The sequence below is a fragment of the Chelonia mydas genome, chromosome 10 (assembly GCF_015237465.2).
Source record: "Chelonia mydas isolate rCheMyd1 chromosome 10, rCheMyd1.pri.v2, whole genome shotgun sequence".
Lineage (NCBI taxonomy): Eukaryota > Metazoa > Chordata > Testudines > Cheloniidae > Chelonia > Chelonia mydas.
This window is the reverse complement of record NC_051250.2, coordinates 45,293,269-45,312,451: the sequence shown is the minus strand read 5'-3', so window position 1 is coordinate 45,312,451 and position 19,183 is coordinate 45,293,269. Positions and strand designations below refer to the sequence as shown.

The window sequence follows — 19,183 nt, the reverse complement described above, 5'->3', positions numbered from 1 at the left end:
AACACAAGCACACACAATATCTTCAACATAGTAATTATATTAAACAGGAAACAGAACAGGGTAAAACAGGATTACCGGTGCCCACACTGATAATACCTGTGAATTTCCCCAGTCATGAGACCTGATACAGCAAATGTAAAAATTAATGTCCCATTGGTATGCGTACTTGTAGGGGCCCTTGATTACCTGTGAAGAGCTTTAGTGCCTTCATGCTTTGGAGCAGAAACATGAAATTTGGCAAGGGGGTGGTCCTGGGGTTAAAGAAGAGTCTTTTGTTGTCTCTGTGGAAATCTGTCCAGATATGGCCAAGTTGTAAGCTGCAGAAAATCACCACTTGCACATTTGAAGCAGAGCTTGTTAGAGGCTTGTTGCTCAAATCTGTGATCATTCCATCTGCACTGAGCATGCTCCCTAGCAGGGCCAGCATTAGACTCGCTGGAGCCCAGGACAGAAACTAAGGAGTGGGCCCCCACCCTGCCTCCCTTACTTGCTCACACATTGGATTTCTGCAACGTTTTTGAAGCTGAAGCCCTCCTCCTATGTGTAGCAGCGCCATACATAGTGCATTAAAACTAGCCATTTGGTAGATGCTGTTCCCATTTTCTGTTCTATTTAGGTTTTTAGCCTGTACGCATCACTGAGATGTCTGAGCACTTTGGGATCTTGGGACTATGAGGACCAGGACAAAGTGATCTGTGTCTGGGGCTGTCATTATTGGGCTACCTTGTCCCAGATTCCAGTTGTACTTGCACCTGCTTTACACAGGTATCACGTCATTGAATTCAGTGGAATTGCTCCTGGTTTACCCCTGCGTGAGAACACAATCAAGCTTATTGTCTTGTTGGCATTTCTAGGGCATGTCGCCTAAGACAAATGGACATAAATCTCCTCCCACCTACATGGCACGTAAATAATTGAAGCCAGTGAGCTACAGTGATGTAAATGAGATGAGAATCAGGCCCAGTGTCTGGGCGCTAACCCTGCCCATCATTTCCATTGCCAAGGATGTCTCTGCTCCATCATGCTCTGAAAACATGTTCCAGCTGAGCCTTGTCCTCAGTCAAGGCAAACAAACCCGAACCGATTTTTCCACTCCTTGTGCTAGGCTGGCTGTTCTGTCGCTGTGTGTGTGTGTCTGTTTGCACCAAAGCAGCTGAGCGTAGCCCATGGATTAGACGCACATTGCGCGCTGTGTGGGGCCAGTGAGGGCTCTAGCCTATTCTGGGATATGACGTCTTGTTGTTCCTGTGTCTGGAATCCTCTAGCTGCTCATGTGTTTGTCTGGAGCAGCTGAGGGCAGATAAATCTATCCATTCATTGATTTTATTTAGAAACGTACCTCATGCCTGTCATTGTGACTTCTGGGTGTGTTTGAAAGGTAGGTGCAAGCCAGACAAACATTGCCATCCAGTGGCCCCCTGGTTCCTGGTCACAAGTTATAAACAAACAGCCTGCTATCTGCTGCTGACTCTGTGAAACAGGGACATCCTGTACTTCCTCCTCAGCAGGCCAGACCACAACGGAGCAGATAACACTGCTGTGGATGATACTCTGGGCCTGGCTTTGACCTCAGTTCCACATGTGCAAACTGGGAGTGACTCCGCTGCACTGGTGTAAACCTGGTGTAAATGAGAGAGACTCTGGCCCTCCCTATGCACAGGTATCTTCAGTACCCAGAGATATTGTGCAAAGCTAATTCTTCCCCGGTAGGCTGCAGATAGCAACCTCCTATGCAGACCCAGTGACTAAGGCCATGCACAAAGGATCTCTCAGGTACTTTGTGGTGGAAGTCAAGCCTTTCACACCAAATCAGCCGTGACACCCTTTACCTGATCTTGGAAATTATGGGTCAACTCCTTGGCCACAGCAAGGCCACTCTTCACTAAAGCTGCCCTAACAGGGCAGTGGGGGATTCCTCTGACATTGCAGAGGGCTGGCTGGCCTAGCCAGCTCCCTGGGGAAGGGAAGAGGTGTGTGCTCCAGCAATCCTCTCCAGTGTAGTAGTCCCGGGGGGGCAGTATGAACCAGTGTATGAGCTGTTATGAGTCCTGATGCAGCTCTCCACTATGCTGGTGGAAAATCAGCCCCAGGATCAGAGCCCCAGATGGCTCCTTTCCAGCTGCACCCTCAGCTCCACCAAGGAGTCAGCCCTACAGATTTCAGACAGACATTTTCCCCTTTGCTCAGCCCCACCAGCACAAATTGCCCAGAGTCTGGCTGGGCTGGGGGAGCTCTCAGCTGTTGAAAAGACCCCATGGCCATTGCTACACCATCCTCCATGGCTTTGCTTGCAAGTAAGTGTTTAGAAATTGGGTTTGATGTAATTGTCGAGTGCATTGCTGTCACTCAGCAGACGTCATTGCGTTGGACATATGGGTTCTGTTTGTGCCCAGGGATGGGGCCATCCTGTACGTGTGTGAAAGCAAATCCCCCTTCACCCAGTTCACCTGTTACATCCTTTCATCTCTAGGTACAACCCGCAGTGTGCGCTGTCGCAGGTACAGCCGCTGGAGCCCTGGGGGAATACGGTTTATGGCTATGCCACGTAAGTATCTGCTGATTGCTTGTGACTGGAGACCTTTGGCACTTCCCAGTGGCTGTGCTTGAGGCTTGAGGCTCTTGCTTCTGCAGGGCTGGAACTCTGGCCATCAGATCAAGTGTCAGTGACGGGGGAGGTGCTGAGACTGCCAGAAGCTGCAACGGCCCTGTCTCCATTTGCCAGCTAGTACTGCTGCCGCTGGACATCCCTAGTGCAGGCCGGGCCTGTCTCTGATCTCTGGTTCTCACACTTTCTCCCTGGCTTTCCTGATGTGTACCCTCATCTCTCCCTACAGCCCTATGCTGGCAGCTGTGGCTGATCCACAGTTAAGATTGTAGCACCCTTTTGTGGCCTAATATCAGTGAGTATTTGTAATGGAGTCTCTCGCCAACAAGCCAGGACACATCCAGCCTGAGCTGTAGGATCCTAAAGTTAGATACAGAGTTGGCTGTTCTGGATGGCAGCACCTCCTTCAGGGCTACAATTGGATAATTCAATTGACACACCCTGGGGCAGTGCACAGGGCACCCCATGAGTCACAGAACTTTTTCCAAGGCCAGGAGATCATTGTGGGGGAGATTTTCAGATGTGCTGAGCTGTCGTAACTCTGCCCCTGAAACAATACAATGCAGTTTAATTTTCATTAAAACAAGCGTCTGTATTGCACTAAAATGCTGCAGATACGCCCAGTGGCTCACAATGCAAACAGCAACAGAAACTACAGAAAGGCCATCAGTTCAATGCAATCTTATAATTAGAGGACCAAAACTCTGAAGCAAATACAGGTGCTCATGTTCCTTCATCCAAATGAGCAGCATATATTACTCCAATTTTTCAGCCCCTTGAGTTTGCAAGGATTCTGTATTATTCCCCCAGAATTGGCAATTGACTTTCCAGGGTCCCTCTTAATATGGCCAAAGCAATAACTAGGCCAATAGAAAGGAAATCCCGAATCAAAGTGTGTCTCTGGGGTTTACGGGTGCTCCTGCGCCATGTCTGTGTGGCAAGCAGCTGAGGGTTGTGTGCTTGCCTTCTAAGGAGTGAAGATGCAGAAGCCTATGAAGTTCAGGATGGGGAGTTCAGTTCTGGGATCTTCATGAAGTATCTGAAAAAGCACATTCTGCAGGAAAAGAAAGTGACCCACGTGCTGGAGGATGTGTTGGAAGGTAAATATTGCACCGGAAGTTGTTTAGTTAAAGCTGGAAGCTACTTGTTCCAGGTAGTAAAGTTGAGGTACAGTCATTGATCAAGGATTCAAAGGAAGGGGAGATGGAACAAACAGACAAATGAAAGGCCAATGAGTCTCCAGGCCCAGACAGTGTGTCCAAGAGCATCAGAGTAATAAAATCCATCTCTTGTTAAAATCAGTGAATACGCAGGGGGATGGCCATTGTATCTTTCTTTACAAAAGGCTCTAGAGGTGATCCTGGGCATTAGAGGCCAGGAAGCCTCACATCAGAGCAAAGTACACTGGTTTCATTAGAATAACAAACCACCTGGGTGAAACTGGCATGCTGGGTATAAACCAGCACAGCTTCTGTAAACAAAAATCCTGCCTTTGCCATCTACTACAATTCTCTAATCATGGCAACAACAAAGCAAGGGCGACAGGAGAACCAGCTGATAGCATTTACCCAGTCCTTCAAAAATCCTTGGCAAAGGCCCTCGCAAGAGGTTATTAAGGAAATGAATTAGTTGTGTGTAGATGTGACAAGTCAGAAACGGGCTGAGACAGAACAAAGTGTAGAAAGGAATGGTCAGTGTTCCTCAAGGCACAAGGGAAGCAGTGGGGTCCCCATACTAAGTCTGGTGCTGTTTGTCATATTTGTGAATAATCTGGAGAAGTGAGGTGGCAATGTTTGCTGATGACTCGGTGGCAGTTGAAATCCAGTGTGACAAATGCGAGGTGAGGAGTGATCTGAACTCTTCATTCACATTGCTGGGTTCTCAATGGACTGTACTCACTCGGGACAGGGACCTGGGGGTTGCTGCAGGCAGCTACGTGAAACCTCTGCTCAGTGTGTAGGCACGGTTCAGAAACCAAACAAGATGTTAGGATGCGTAAGGAATGGGATGGTGAATATTCCAACACCCTAATATTCCACCCTTCGCTTGGCTCATGGGTGCAATACTGCTCAGTAGCTCATAGAATATACAGTGGGGGGTTCCGAGTTGGGCCAGGAGAGTGAGGGGGAGCAGTAGGAACTGTATGTGGAGAGACCGGAATGGCTGCAGGTACGGTGTGAGCCAGGCCCCCAATTTAGGGGGAAAATTCAAAGGCACAAAAAGGAAGTGGGCGCCCAAACCCCACTGACTCTCAGCGGGAGCTGGCTGCCTCAGCACCCTTTGCACCTTATCCCTTTGAACCATTCCTCAGGCAGCTCTTTCTCCCCCAGACATTGGCCGGGACCCCTTGGTAACTGGAAAGCAGGTGATGGAGATCAAGCACACTCTGAAGGAAGCCCGGGCGCTGACAGACCCCATCTGCACCACTGGGCCAACTGCAGAGCTCTGGGGACACAGCCATGGTAAGAGACCAGTGCAAAGCCCTTAGCCACGCTATCTCAGCCCCGGCCCTGGGGGTCCCAGGCAAGATACATTAGCATCTGGCTCTTAAATATGTCTAACATCAATAGTGCACAATGTTGTATTTGGGATTCACTGCTCCTGCTTCACGCTGCGCCCTGTTCACAGCTATACTGCCCCCCCCATAAGGGGGTGCCTCAGGGTGCTGCTTCTCTGCCACCCCCTCCAGAAAGTGGTCCAGGCCATGGAGAGGGCTAGCAGAGCTGTGGGAACCATTTTGGGAAGGGGTTGGGGTGGGTGAATCCAGAGGGGGATGCTGCTGGGGTCTGGGCATACACCACAGAATGGGGTGGGGGCCTAAGGGTCTCTTGCCATAAGAGTCAGATGGGGGAGAAGCAGCGGCAGCACCCAGACAGTGGGGAGCAGCAAATAGAGGGAGGTCCCGCTGCCACTGTCGAGCAACAGGCTTTTCCTGGCAGGTTCAGGCCCTGCTGGGATTGGAGCAGGAAGCTTGCAAGGCAAGCCAGCAGGCTTGAAGAAGTGGGGCCAGTGAGGAGGTGACTCAGCTGCTGGCTGAACACTGAAGCGATTCCTGTCCAGGGAATTATAGTGGAAATAATGGGATGGGGCAAAGAGAACAGCAGCAGCAGGGAATTTGCAGAATGGCAGTGGCAGGCTCAAAGAGGAGATCAATCCACTGGTACCCAGGGTAGCAGCCTGGGCCAGGGCAGGTCACAAGGAGTATCCCAAGGATCACTGCCCAGCCATGGGCCAGCAATTTACAACAACTATACATACCTTCCCACACTGCAGGGGTAACTCAAGCACTGCAGGCGGAGAAAATAACAGCTGGGACAGGGGGGGCACCCTCTCAAAATGTAACTGTAAACAGAGAATCATCATCAAATGGGTGTGGTTTTAGTGGGGTTCCACAGGGATCAGTTCTTGGCCCTACTCTATGTAATATGTTTATTAATGACCTGGAAGAAAACATTGATAAAGTTTGCAGATGGCACAAAAATTGTGGGAGTGGTAAATAATGAAGAGGACAGGTCTCTGGTACAGAATGATCTGGGTCACTTGGTAAACTGGGCACAAGCAACCAATGTGCATTTTATTACAGCGAAATGTAAATGCATATTGTGACATACCAGGGTACAATCCAGACTAATGAGCTGCTGTGTCACCCCTGCCCTGCAACCTTGGGTGCCTCTGTTTTCCAGAAGCTGGGAATGGGTGACAGGGGTTGGATCACTTGATGATTACTTGTCCTGTTCATTCTCTCTGGTGCACCTGGCATTGGCCACTGTCAGAAGACAGGATACTGGGCTAGATGGACCTTTGGTCTGACCCAGTATAGCCGTTCTTCCATTCTTACAATGCCTTGATAAAGTATCTCCCACCTGGGCTGCTCACAAACAGCAACCAGCATGGAAGTTACACCCAGAGTGTCTGTGTGTGACTGCAGCCTGTCAGCCATACTTGGGTTATACTGTAAGTCTCACCAGCCTGGGTTATACTGCAGGGTGACCCCAACATACCCCCAGACCCATATTTCCCCCCAGAAATGTATGTCGTGTTCTGCCTAGAACTCTCAGGGACAGTACAAAATATTTTAAGTCCGTTATTCCTTAAAGGGAATAATGTGCAGGGTTATTATCTCAAATAGTTATTCAGACACTTCAGTTTAAACACATTGGATTAGATAAAACAGTAAAACAAGTTTGTTAACTACAAAAAGAGAGATTTTAAGTGAGTACAAGTCATGAGGCATAAAAATCAGAAATGGTAACAAGGAAAATAAACATAAAATGTTTACTAATACCTAACTTAAACTATATCAGATTCAAGCAAAATTTCTCACCATGTGCTTTCTTTCAGCAGTCTTACTGACCAGTACCCATCCCCCAGAGTCCAACGACTGCTTCCTTTGTTGCTTCAGTTGCAGTGAATGTGATGGGCAGGCAGAGAGAGAGTGGGTGCCTTGGGGTATTTGTCCCTTCTTTTTAAAGTTTCAGTCCCTCTCTTGAAAAACATTTCCAGCTGTGCACTAGAAGGCAGAAAGTCTATGTGGAAGGATGTTCCCCTTTTCTCATCAGTGAGCATCCTTTGTTTCCCTTCGTCTTGATGACTCTGTTTACTGCTTAAGGTAAATTAAGCAGAGCACACATTCCTTTGTTTAGGACAGACTGTTTGCCAACCTCTGTTTGAGCAGGGCTGTGGGGTTTGCAACATGTGTTAATAACATCATACAGGGAAATGTTATAACTTTACGTACAATGTTGCCACACAAATTTTATCAGGACCATACTGACCAGTAAATTATGAGTTTTCAGATGATACCTTATAAGGCATATCTTTGTACAAAAATTATTGCAATAACATGTAGGGTGTGAACACCTAGGTATATTCTGTCACACATATATCTAGGAACAAAGAATGTAGGCCATACTTACAGGATGGGGGATTCTATCCTGGGAAGTAGGGATTCTGAAAAAGATTTGAGGGTCGTGGTGGGATAATCAGCTGGGGCAACATAGTGACCAAAAGGGCTAATGCAATCCTTGGATGCATAAACAGGGGAATTTCAAGTAGGAGTAAAGACGTTATTTTACCTCTGTATTTGGCGCTGGAGTGACCGCTGCTGGAATACTGCATCCAGTTCTGGTGTTCACAGTTCAAGAAGGCTTAGAAAACATGTCTTATATCGATAGATGGAAGGAGCTCAATCTGTTTAACTTAAAAAAGAGATACTTAAGGGGTGACTTGATAACAGTCTATAAGCACTGTTGTATTAATTTAGATGTAAAGGCATTAACATAACCTAGCCACTGTCCAGTATTAAACAGTGTTAAGGCTTGGGGTTTGGTCTACAGAGACTTCAGTCTACTTAGTCCCATGGCAAACACACCATTAAAAATCCTTTTAACCTTTTATTAAAGATAAAGAAAAGAGGGGAACGCAGTTAAAGCCTTTACAATATAAAGTATTAAATAAGGCTTTCATTTTAACAGCATACCTTGTTCCCTTTCTTGTTAGCTGGAGAGAGTTTTTAGAAGGAAGAATCCCTGTGTCTGACAGTCTCTAAGATGGTATCAAAGCTGGTAATAACTGTCCTTTTGGAGAACAGAGAAGAAGTTAGTTGAGATGGGCTGGAGCTCTCTTTATTATTAAGGTCCAATCCTGTTTCATTCCAGGTGATGGTTGGGAATCAGCTGGAGCTGGTGGATGTGGTGAGGTCATCTGGGTCCTTTTCTCTGGCCCTGTCCAGTCAGGACATCTCTCAGGATCAGAATGATGAAGGCCTGGGGTCCCAGGAGATGGTGGGGGTGGCAGTCATAATTGTGAATCTCATCCCAGTAGCCAATTTTTCTCCCAAAGTCTCTTTTCTTCAAGGACCCCAAAAGGGAGTGATGGGCAGAATAGCTCATCCCCTCATTATTTTGTCCACTAATTAGGCCTTGTTTCCGAAGCACCAACTTTGGTTCACTAATTTCTGGTTTCACACTCAAGGACTGTGTTAAAATCATGCTTGGTAAACCAAAAATGATCTTAACACAATCCTTGAGTTATATCAGAAGGCCTTTTTGTTTGGACTAGCTCAGTCTTTTTGTCTCCCTTTCATGCCTTTTCCCACCAACATTGGCTATTCCAGGTTACTGTGACATCTTATGAACTTACGCTCACTTCTTACAGTTGAACTCACAAGCGGTAATGAAGCTTACGAATTTACCCTAAAACAGTACCTACTTGGGGAACAAATAGTTAATGATGGTCTCTTCAGTCCAGCAGAGAAAGGTCTAACACAAGCCAATGGCTGGAAGTTGAAGCTGGAGAAATTCAAACCGGAAATACTACATACATTTTTAACAGTGAGGGTAATTAACCACTGGAACAATTTACCAAGGGTCATGGTGGATTTTCCATCGCTGACAATTTTTCAGTCAAGGGAAGATGTTAGGTCTGCTCTAGGAATTATTGTGAGGCAGTTCTCTGGTTGGTGTTACGGCGGTCAGCCTAGGTGATCACAGTGGTCCAGTAGAATCTATGAATCATTCCCATCTGCTGACAGGGCACAGCAATGAGACAGAGAGCGCTTGGTGTGCTGTGCATTCTGGCCTCTGCCATGACTCCTCCTCTGATTTCACTTACAGAGTTGCTGAAGGAGACACTGACTTTTCCATGTGGCATCCAAGTGGAACTACGCTTCCAGGTGGTTTTCTCTAACGTAATGCACGTGAGTGCAAAGCTGCAGGCTCCTCCTCCGCACGTCACCGACATCCGACTCCTGCTCTGCAGACCTGCGGTGAGCTCCATCATGCCTTTGGCTGGGGACCTCAGGCTAGTGTCCTGAACTTCCCTTCAGCCCCTTTTTTCAGCAGGATTGAAAAGGCAGCAGAAATAGTAATGCCAGTGGTTGGGCAGGAAGGAGGGACAGTGTGCAGGTGGGGGTTGTGTAGTGTGGGTGGTGTGTGTATAGTGTGAGTGGGGTGTGTGCTGTGTGGGTAAGGTTTGGGAGGGAGTATATGTCCAGGAGAGGCTGAGGGGCTCAGTGTGTAGAGAAGGTGGGATGTACATTTGGGATGGTGGGGAGGGGAGCTGGGAGTGTTTGGGTGGGTGGGTGGAAGCCTGGGGTAGTGCTGTTGGGGTAGGTGTGTTCAGGGGCCAGGCAAGGGGCAGTGAATGTTGAAAGGCGGGTTGGGGATGAGCTGTAGAATGGGCATATCACTCTGTTTCTAGGGTGTTTGTCTGGCAGCTCTCTGGGGAACTGCATTTCTGACCATCATAAAGTGGGGGATCTGGGGGTCTTTGCTCTGCCCAAGGATGCTCACTCAGTGAGGAAGAGTCCTGCCTGGGATCCTGTAGCCAGCAGGAATCAGCCATGCTGGACCCTACATGCTCCAGCATGGGGACAGAGCACCACAGGCTGGCTTGCTGTATCCTGGGGACAGAGACACTGGAGGGATGTCAGATGCTGCTGGAGACAGCTCAGTGCAATGCCCTTCCCAGAGGGAAGAGCTTGTGTGGGCTGAGTGGCAGTGCATGAGCAGGGGCTGAAGTGCTGGGTGGGGAACATTTCCCAGGAGTGTGCTCCTCTTACGGCAGGCGCTAGGCAACAGCAGGCACAACCGGCACCACCATGGGCCCATTTCACACCTACTGGGAGGGATGGCCCTCCGCTCCTGGCAGCAATCAGGACTGGTGATTCAGGGCATCCCCCTGAGGCTGTTCAGGGTTCCATCAGTCCAAGCCACAGAACAAACGTTCTAAATGCAGAGGCGATGTGCTATGCCAAGGCTTTGTTTACCTTTTATGTAAATGTGTTTCCAGTGTCTCTTGATTTACCTCGGAGTCACATTCAAGCAGGGGAAATCACATTCTTCTTCAAGTGATCGCACATGTCCATTCCACAGTAGGGCTTTCTGTGCTCCCGTGCACAGTTGTCAGAGAGTTTTTACCTTTAGCAGGACTTGTTGGGACAGCTTGAGTGCCCTCTGCTGCCTCACACACATCATGTAGGCACAAAGGGCTGAGCAACCCCGGACCCTCCTCAGTTCCTTCCTGTCACCACTGATGGTTGTTGGAGCTTCCTGGCCTTGCTTCTGCAAATCTTTCCTGTTATCTGCTTATAGCACCTGTGTATCGTATGAGTAGTTAGTCAGTCAATTAGTTTCTTAGTAAACAAAAAATTGTTTTTGTTGTTTGTGTGGGTTCCAGCACCCAGTGTTGGGGACTCGCCCCAGTACCAGATGTAAGCCACGCTCTCGGGGTTTCAAGCCCTGACATTCTTGTGGCAAGGCCATGCTGAATAGTGAGCCACACCCCAGCTCCCTTAAATGCAAGGGCATTTTGCAAGGGCTGTAGGCCCAGTTGGAAAAAAAAAAGAGCAGCCAGATTAAAATATCTGCTCTTGGAGTAGGTGCTGCAGCCTCCATTTGAGACCTCTACTCTGGGCTCTGAGCACCTCGGCGTCGGTCAGTAGCACACCTCTGGTGCTACTGGTAGTGAGGGGCAGATCAGCATCTCCAGTACCGAAGAAGAGGCATCGGAAATTGGATTCAATACCAGGGTCATTGAGGGATTCAAAGAGGTTGACTCTGCTAAGGACTTGGGAAGGTGTTCTAAGAGGAAGCACTCCCCACAGCACACCTCTAACTAGGGGAGTTCATTGACTCCAGAGCCCAACGGGGCCTGTTGAGACCGGCTCCCGATGGACTTGCATCTACATCTCTTCATTCCTCGGTACTGCAGAGTGTCCTGGGGCAGTGAGAGGTGCAGACAGGGGCAAGAGAGGGCACAGCTCAGCACCCCCACCTTAAAAATTGTTCCAGAGCCACTGTACTGGGATATTTTTAAGTCCTGATTTACTGCTTACATCACTATCACGTCATGTGGAACAGCTCATTGCATTTGACGTGCATGCTGTCTGTCGCCATTTTTTTTCCCACTGTAAGTTGAGGGGTACATTTGACAAAATGTCAGCTCCTAAGAAAGCAAAGTTAAATGTCCGTTTATTTCAGCTTCCTTGGACAGGCACATTTGGATTTATTCAAAAGGACCATACTGTTTGTGCTTTCTGTTGTGAAAGTGTTGTTTGTCACACATCAGCTATTTGACAACATTTTCAAATGAAGCACGAGAAAACCTTTCCTGACGAAGCAGACAAGACTGAATTGATCAAAAAGGCAGTAGCAGGATATGAGAAGCAAAGCAGTGTGTCTAAATGCTTAAGTGTAAGTAAAAATCAAGCCACAGAAGGAAGTTACAAGATTGCACAGTGCATTTGAAAAAACGGAAAGCCATTTACAGATGGGGAATATATAAAAGAAGTTTTTCTCAGCAGTTTGGAAGTTTTGTTCAATGGTTTGCCAAATAAAGATGCGTATCTAGAATAATAGAACTGGCTGTCTCTGCGAGGGCTCAGAATATGCTGGCAAACCACCTAAGCAAGTTGTTTATCAATCTCCACAGGGGTCCCTTTGCCCAGATATAGTAAGGTCCATTTTCCAGCTCTCGGGAACTCCCCAAGTGGATTTGCTTGTAACAAGGGACAACCAAAATGTCACTAGCTCTGTTCCAGAGCAGGACACAGCTGGGTTTGTTGATGGATCCTTTTCCCCCATTCCTCTTCTTTTCAAAGTTCTGTGCCAGGTCAAGCAGGACAAAGCCAATCTTATACTGATCAACCCAGCTTGGTCCCGTCAGTAGGGTTGCCAACTTTCTAATCGCACAAAATGGAACACCCTAGCCCCACCCCTTCCCCAGGAACCCGCCCCCACTGACTACATTCCCCATCCCTCAGTGGCTTGTTCTCTCCCACCTTCACTCACTTTCACTGGGCTGGGACAGGGGGTTGGGGTGTGGTAGGGGGTAAGGGCTCTAACTGGGGGTCCGGGCTCTGGGGTGGGGCCAGAAATGAGGGGTTCAGGGTGTGGGAGGGGATGAGGGCTCCAGCTGGGGGTGGGGGTGGGGCTGGGGATGAGGGGCTTGGGGTGCAGGAGGGAGCTCCAGGCTGGGGGATGGGGCCGAGGGATTCGGAATGTGGGAGAAGGCTGCAGGTTGAGGCAGGGGAGTGGGCTGTGGGAGGGGGTATGGGCTCTGGGCTGGTGGTGCAGACTCTGGGATGGGGTCAGGCATGAGGCGTTTAGGGTTTGGGAGGGGGCTCTGGACTGGGGCAGGGGGTTGAGGTGCAGGGGGTGTGGGGGCTCCAGCTGTAGGTGCAGGCTGTGGTGTGGGCCCGGGGATGAAGGGTTTGGGGGGCAGGAGGGGGCTCTGGGTTTGGGGGAGCTCAGGGCTGGGGAAGGGGGTTGGGGATCGGGGTTGAGGTGCAGGCTTAGCTCAGGCGGCTCCCAGTCAGCGATGCTGCATGGCTAAGGCACACTCCCTGCCAATCCTGGCACTGAGCTGCACCCCGGAAGTGGCCAGCGGGTCTGGCTCCTAGGCGGGGATGCCAGGAGGCTCAGTGCGCTGCTCTTGCCTGCAGGCACCACCCCCCCAGCTCTCATTTGCCACTGTTCCCAGCCAATAGGAGTGTGGAGCGGGTGCTTGGCGTGGGGACAGCACATGGAGCCCCACCCCTCCTCTCCCCAGGAGCCGGACTTGCTGGCAGCTTCCGGGGCGCAGCGTGGTGCCAGGACAGGAAGGGACTAACCTGCCTTAGACCCGCAGCACCACCAACCGGACTTCTAATGGCCTGGTCGGCTGTGCTGACTGGAGCTGCCAGGGTCCCTTTTTGGCCGGGCATTCCAATCGAAAACCGGATGCCTGGCAACTCTACCCATCAACACTGTTTTTCTCAGCTTTTGGACCTATCAGTCTCCCGCTATTGCTCCCACTTCCCACAGACCTAGTTTTGCAGAATCATAGCTGCCTCCTCTACCCCAGCCGCGAAGCTCTCCACCTGTTGGCCTGGAGGCTTCATGGCTAACATCAGCAGAGGAGTCCTACTCAAGAGAGATGCAGGAGGTAGTGCTGAACTGTAGAAAGCCATCAACAAGGTTGACCCGTCCTGGCTGAATGGAAAAGATTTTCCATCTGATGGAGGCTGAAGGGGGGGGCGGGGTCTTCCCCATCCTTGCTTCTGTTCAGCATGTGAAGGACTATATTTTGTACCTGAAACATCAAGGATTAGCGATTAGCTTAATTAGGACACAGCTAGCAGCTATATTGACATTTCACCTTCCGGTGGATAACCGCTCCCTTTTTTCCAACCTTGGTCATAAGGTTTTTGAGGGGCTTGGACAGGGTGTTTCTGCAGGTACGGAGTCCTATTCCACACTGACGTCTGAATTCAGTTTTATCAAAGCCGATGGATCCCCCATTTTGAGCGTCTAGCAACTTGCTCTCTGTTACACATTTCAACAAAGGTAGCATTTGCAATAGCTATTACATCAGCCAGGAGAGTAGGGCAGTTCAGGGCGTTCTACCCCCAAGGGATTGTAGAGCTCTCATCAGACGTGGGAGACAAACTGTGGGACTTGGTCTGACACAATGCCAGTCAATAGTCCGTGGAGCCAAAAGATGTGTTCAAGAAAGAGGTGGGTGTTTTCCAGGGCAGCGAGAACTGCACAAGAGGGGATCAAACGGGCCACCTTGGGCAAGTAATCAACAGCAACCAACCCAATTGTACATCCCTGGTAGTGGGGTAGTTCTGCTATAAAATCCAGGGACACAGTAGACCAGGGCTGAGAGAGGGTGTATATGGACTGAAGGAGAACACAAGGGTTCTTGGCCCGGGAACACTGATCACAGCAGGAGTCAGTGTATTTCCTGACATATGCGTGTATACCCGGCCACCAGAAATTTCACAAAACCAAGTTCCTGGTTTTAGTTTGGCCAAAATGGCTGGCGAGCTGGGACTCATAACGTACTTCGAGACCCTTGCATCTAGGCTGGCAGTCCGGAACAAAAATGCGTTGTCCGCAGTATAGAATTCCATTCTGCAATTGCAACTCTGAACCAACCTGGGGTCCGCATCACCCAGGCTCTGGCAGGTCTGGGTGGCAAAGGGGTTGTGAGGCAGCAGCGATTGAATGAGTGACACCAGGTCCCTGTCCACTGGTCCCAGGACAAAGGGTGATGGCATAAGGATGGTTGAATGCGGTGTTGTGCATGACCCAGCAAGTTCATCCTTGCGGGACAGGGCATCTGCCCTCCTGCTTCTTGCACCTGTGTAGCAGGATAAATAGGTTTGGTTATAAATAGGGTAACTCACTTTCTGTTGCAATGAGGGAACAATGATATGTCCTGATACTGACAGTTTTTTTGTCTACTTAAGCCAAAGCTTACTTCAGCTAATGCAAGGTGTTATGGGATACTTAGCATAAGTGAACAGGATTATAGTATTGGCCAGTTTAGGCTATCTCACTGTTACAATGTTTGTGCTTAATGTATACTTATATGTATGTGGTGTGGATGATACATGTTATTAATATATTTATATGGTAGCCAGCATACGTTAGTCAGCACAACCATGCCTGCTACCGTTTCCATCACTCCGCACTGACTCAGCCATTTGCGGCTTCAGAGTGACTTGCAGACAAATTCTGGAATCTGGTTATATAGATTCTAGCAGTGCCCACAGTATAATAATACTTAGCCCTTTTCATCAGTCACTCTCAAAGCACATCATAATCTTTAACGCAGTTATCCTTGCAGTGGGTTAAGGCAGTGCTGCTTTCCCCAATGTACAGAGAGACTAAGTGGCTTGCCCACGGGCACACAGGAAGTCTGTAGGAGAACAGGGGATTGAATGATGGTGTCTTTAGTCCTAGACTGGGATCCTACCCACTGGGCCATCTGTTGGGCACTTTACAAAGACAAAATGAGGGACAAGCCTTCCCCACGAGAGGCGACAGACAGGCAGACAGAGGATAGGGAGAAGAGGTGCATCATGTAAGTATGGGGGTCAAGGTTGTGATTGTTTATGTCTTGGGGATAGAGTATCACCACTTTTAACCGCTGGAAGATTTATGATGTACAGCGAGGCTCTCTGCTAAGGGTGTTCGTGAGATTGCAAAGCCAAACATTACAGACTGGGTAATGCATGCCACAAGGGAGGAGAATGAATGCTGCAGGCAGCAAGGGAATGGCAGGGGAGGAGCTGCCTGGAGAGACACTGAAGGAAATGCTGGTGGGGAGGGAGGAGGGCAATGAGCCAGGAGAAGACAGGATTACAAACGGCAAGAGAAGAGAAGATGAAAAATTGTGGAAAAATTGGAAAGAGTCCAGCGGAGGGCAACAAAAGTGATTAGGGGACTGGAACACATGACTGAGGCTGAGGGAACTGGGATTGTTTAGTCTGCGGAAGAGAAGAATGAGGGGGGTTTTGATAGCTGCTTTCGACTACCTGAAAGGGGGTTCCAAAGAGGATGGATCTAGACTGTTCTCAGTGGTAGCTGATGACAGAACAAGGAGTAATGGTCTCAAGTTGCAGTGGGGGAGGTTTAGGTTGTATATTAGGAAAAACTTTTTCACTAGGAGGGTGGTGAAACGCTGGAATGCATTACCTAGGGAGGTGGTGGAATCTCCTTCTTTAGATATTTTTAAGGTCAGGCTTGACAAAGCCCTGGCTGGGATGATTTAGTTGGGGATTCGTCCTGCTTTGAGCAGGGGGTTGGACTAGATGACCTCCTGAGGTCCCTTCCAACCCTGATATTCTATGATTCTATGATAACGTGTCAAAAGCAACAGCGAAGTTGAGGTGAAGGTGGCGCAGAGGCCTTGAGATTTGACCAGAAACTGATCATTAGAGACCTGGGCAAGAGCAGCTTAAGGATGGGGATTCAGTGTGAGGGAGGGAGGTGGAAGTAGTGGCTGTGAAGTTCAAATGGGCTGTGATCCAAGGAGAACACATGGGGTGGAATATTCCTTTTGTTCTGTTCCAGACGAACAGCCTGTCTTCACAGCAGAGTTAGCACCAGTATAACTCTGCTGTTACCCCAACCAAACTCCCATGCACATAGACAAATCTCTAGCTTGAGTTTAATGGCGCTTTACACTCGCGTGAGCTAGCCCATCAGGGGTTGGGGATTGGAGCTTGGGTGCTGCTGATGCTGGAGCTACTAATGCAGTGCAGACGCAGCTACTCTATGCTTGTCATATAAATACTATGTTGCTAATCCAGGCGCTCTGTGCAGCTCCAGTGCTGGGTCACAGTGTGGCTGCTCTCACTTGAGCAAAGCTAACTCAAAGAGTTAACTCGAGCTAATTCAGCAGAGAAGACGTAGCCTAGTCACCTTCCACCTGAGACCAACACAGAACAGTGCAGCCGCGAGGAACAATTTCAGATGGTTTGAAGTAACTGACCAGGGGGTTGGACTGGGTGTGGAACTCCACCCCTTTACAATGCTATGTTCTACCCTCAGCAGCAAGAATGCTGCCCTTTAATGTTTCCTCCTAACTCTTTGCCTCAACCATTGTTGCTCTTTTCCGAGCTCCCTCCCATCTGCATCTCTCTGATGCACCAAGTACTTGGAAACAGACGCATCTTCAGGTCAGGTTGGTTTGTACAAAAATACTCCAGTCTCCAAGGTATTTGCATTTATCCAGTTCCTCCAAAATGAAGCCTGAATCGCGATAACAGGAGCTAGGTCACCGATTGCTTCTGTTCATGCAGCAAACCCTCCTGCTGTCAACTAGCCCTTCATGTACAGACATGCCTGTTAGCAGCAGGGACTGAACTCAGGAGCTTCAGCACCAGTGCACCAAGCTTGTGCCAAGACTCCAAACCTCCCCACGTGCACAGATGGGAGATCAGAGCAGATGTGAAAGTTGGTGTGACATGCCCACTGGTCTGTCTTGCTGCTAGTGTCACTTCTTACAAACCGTGCTCCATTCTGAGGGCTGTACTGCATTACACCTGCCTGCAATGGCCAGATGGCATTGAACAGCTAGCCTGGGGTCAGTGCAGCGTCAGTCCTGTCCTCGTACACTGACTGCAGGGGGCTTTTGTGGGGAACAAGCCCGAACACCAGCTGTATGCCACAGCAGTTCACACTTGGCTCAGAGGAGGCTCCTGAGCCATTTGGCAGCTCTTGCAGCCAGCGAGCACTGGCGGGGCAGGGCAGAACAGCCAGCACACCTAAGGATCTGGCCAAGTCTTTTAGGGTACCTCTACTCTACCCAGCCCATGTCAGTGAGCTTCCCAGCCCAGGTCGACAGACTCGGGTTAGCGGGGCTCACACTAGTTCTCTAAAAATAGCTCTTCAGACAGCGCTTTGAAGTTGCGGCTTGGGCTGGAGGTCAGGCTCTGAAACCTAGGGAGTGGGGTGGGCTTCAGACCAAGCTGCAACATCAAAGCACTGTCTACACAGCTATTTTTAGCACACCAGCGCAAGCCCTGCTAACCTGGGCTGGGAGGCTTGCTGATGGGCTGCGTAGACATTACCCATGAATTTGGAAGGGCTGTTGTAGTTGCTAGAATGCGCCACTAGAGGGCCTCATGATCCCACATAGCAGGCCAGCGTATTACAGACTCCCTGTTAAGCGAGGGCAGGTAACATCAAGTAGGGATGTACATTTGTTTTTACTATCTTTATGCTGGCAAAAGCCCTACAGTTCTCTGGCTGCTTTGTGCCACCAGAACAGCACAAAAGTGAATGCTCAGAAACTGTCCCTATGTTCTTACACTTCCCTTTTGTAGCATTTGTATTAGAAAATGCAGTATTTACCTTAACCAGAGCTCTCTGGCTTCTTTGGCTTGTGCTGAGAATGCTTTTTTGTTTATTCTTGTCTGTCTGCTCCAGGAGGTGCAAGAACTGGCCATGCTGAGTGACTGCCAGTCTGACCGGATGGTGTCGCTCCTTGTCTCGCTGTATGAGCAAGAGGAATTGGACTGTGTGCTCCGGCTCTGTGGCCTACAGAAAATTCAGGTAAAAAAGCTATCCTCTGTGGAAACCTCACTACTGGCTTTACTGCCCCAGAGAGCAGCTGGTGCCTCCCAGACCATCCTTGCAGGAGACATACATCATCCTCAAGCATTCCTGACCCATGTTCCTGGGTGTGAAGGGAAACATTGGCTCAGATATGGCCATGGTGCTGCGGCCTCTCCCTGGGCCTTGAACTCTCCTGTGGCAGATTAATGACGAAGCCAACACTGCTGCTGTCAGGGCAAATCACTGTTGGGGCACAAAAGATCTGTCCTCTTTGCTCAAACTTCCTTTCTAGCCCCTGAGACCAGAGAGCATGTTTTCCCCAGTCCTTTCGGTTTCAGACAGATGGCCGGGCCACAAGCAAAGACCAGGCCCATCTCCAGTGGCTTACAAAAAAATTTAATTCCATCAAGAGACACTTACCTATCCCATAGATGGACAAGGCTGCTCATTCAGAGCGGATGAGTAATAAACTGCAAGGCCAGAAAGAGGGATCATTATGGTTATCTAGTCTGACCTGCTGTCTAGCATAGGCCAGAGACCCTCAGTCAGTCAGCCCTGCGGTGCAGGGACTGGTTCTTCCCTGCTACCTGGTGGCCCAATACTTTGCAGCTTAGCCACAGCGTATCCTCACAAAAGCATCCAGACTTGGGGTGAAAACTCCAGGAAATGGAGAATCCATGAAATCCGTCCATAACCTGGTGCCAATGGATAATCGCCTCATTGTTACAAAATTGCACCTTAT

The 19,183-nt window shown here is 49.3% G+C and overlaps 1 protein-coding gene and 1 long non-coding RNA gene across 5 annotated transcripts in view; one reads left to right on the top strand and one right to left on the bottom strand.

The window, feature by feature from the left end:
- Positions 1-19,183, top strand: part of LOC102931403 (mucosa-associated lymphoid tissue lymphoma translocation protein 1) — a 60,135-nt gene that overhangs the window by 34,535 nt on the left and 6,417 nt on the right. For 3 of the 4 annotated variants that reach the window (XM_007065842.4, XM_043523807.1, XM_043523805.1), the window contains 5 exons: positions 2,471-2,545; positions 3,578-3,705; positions 4,936-5,067; positions 9,220-9,371; positions 18,313-18,438. In XM_007065842.4, the coding sequence (XP_007065904.2) occupies positions 2,471-2,545; positions 3,578-3,705; positions 4,936-5,067; positions 9,220-9,371; positions 18,313-18,438 (613 nt within the window). The remainder of the gene's footprint in view (positions 1-2,470; positions 2,546-3,577; positions 3,706-4,935; positions 5,068-9,219; positions 9,372-18,312; positions 18,439-19,183) is intronic. The other variant, XM_043523806.1, reaches the window with a different exon arrangement.
- Positions 23-7,192, bottom strand: LOC119567177. Its single transcript, XR_005227042.2, has 3 exons — positions 6,930-7,192; positions 5,864-5,947; positions 23-3,152 (listed from the first exon to the last, which is right to left on the bottom strand). It is a non-coding gene; the product is annotated as an uncharacterized LOC119567177 (long non-coding RNA).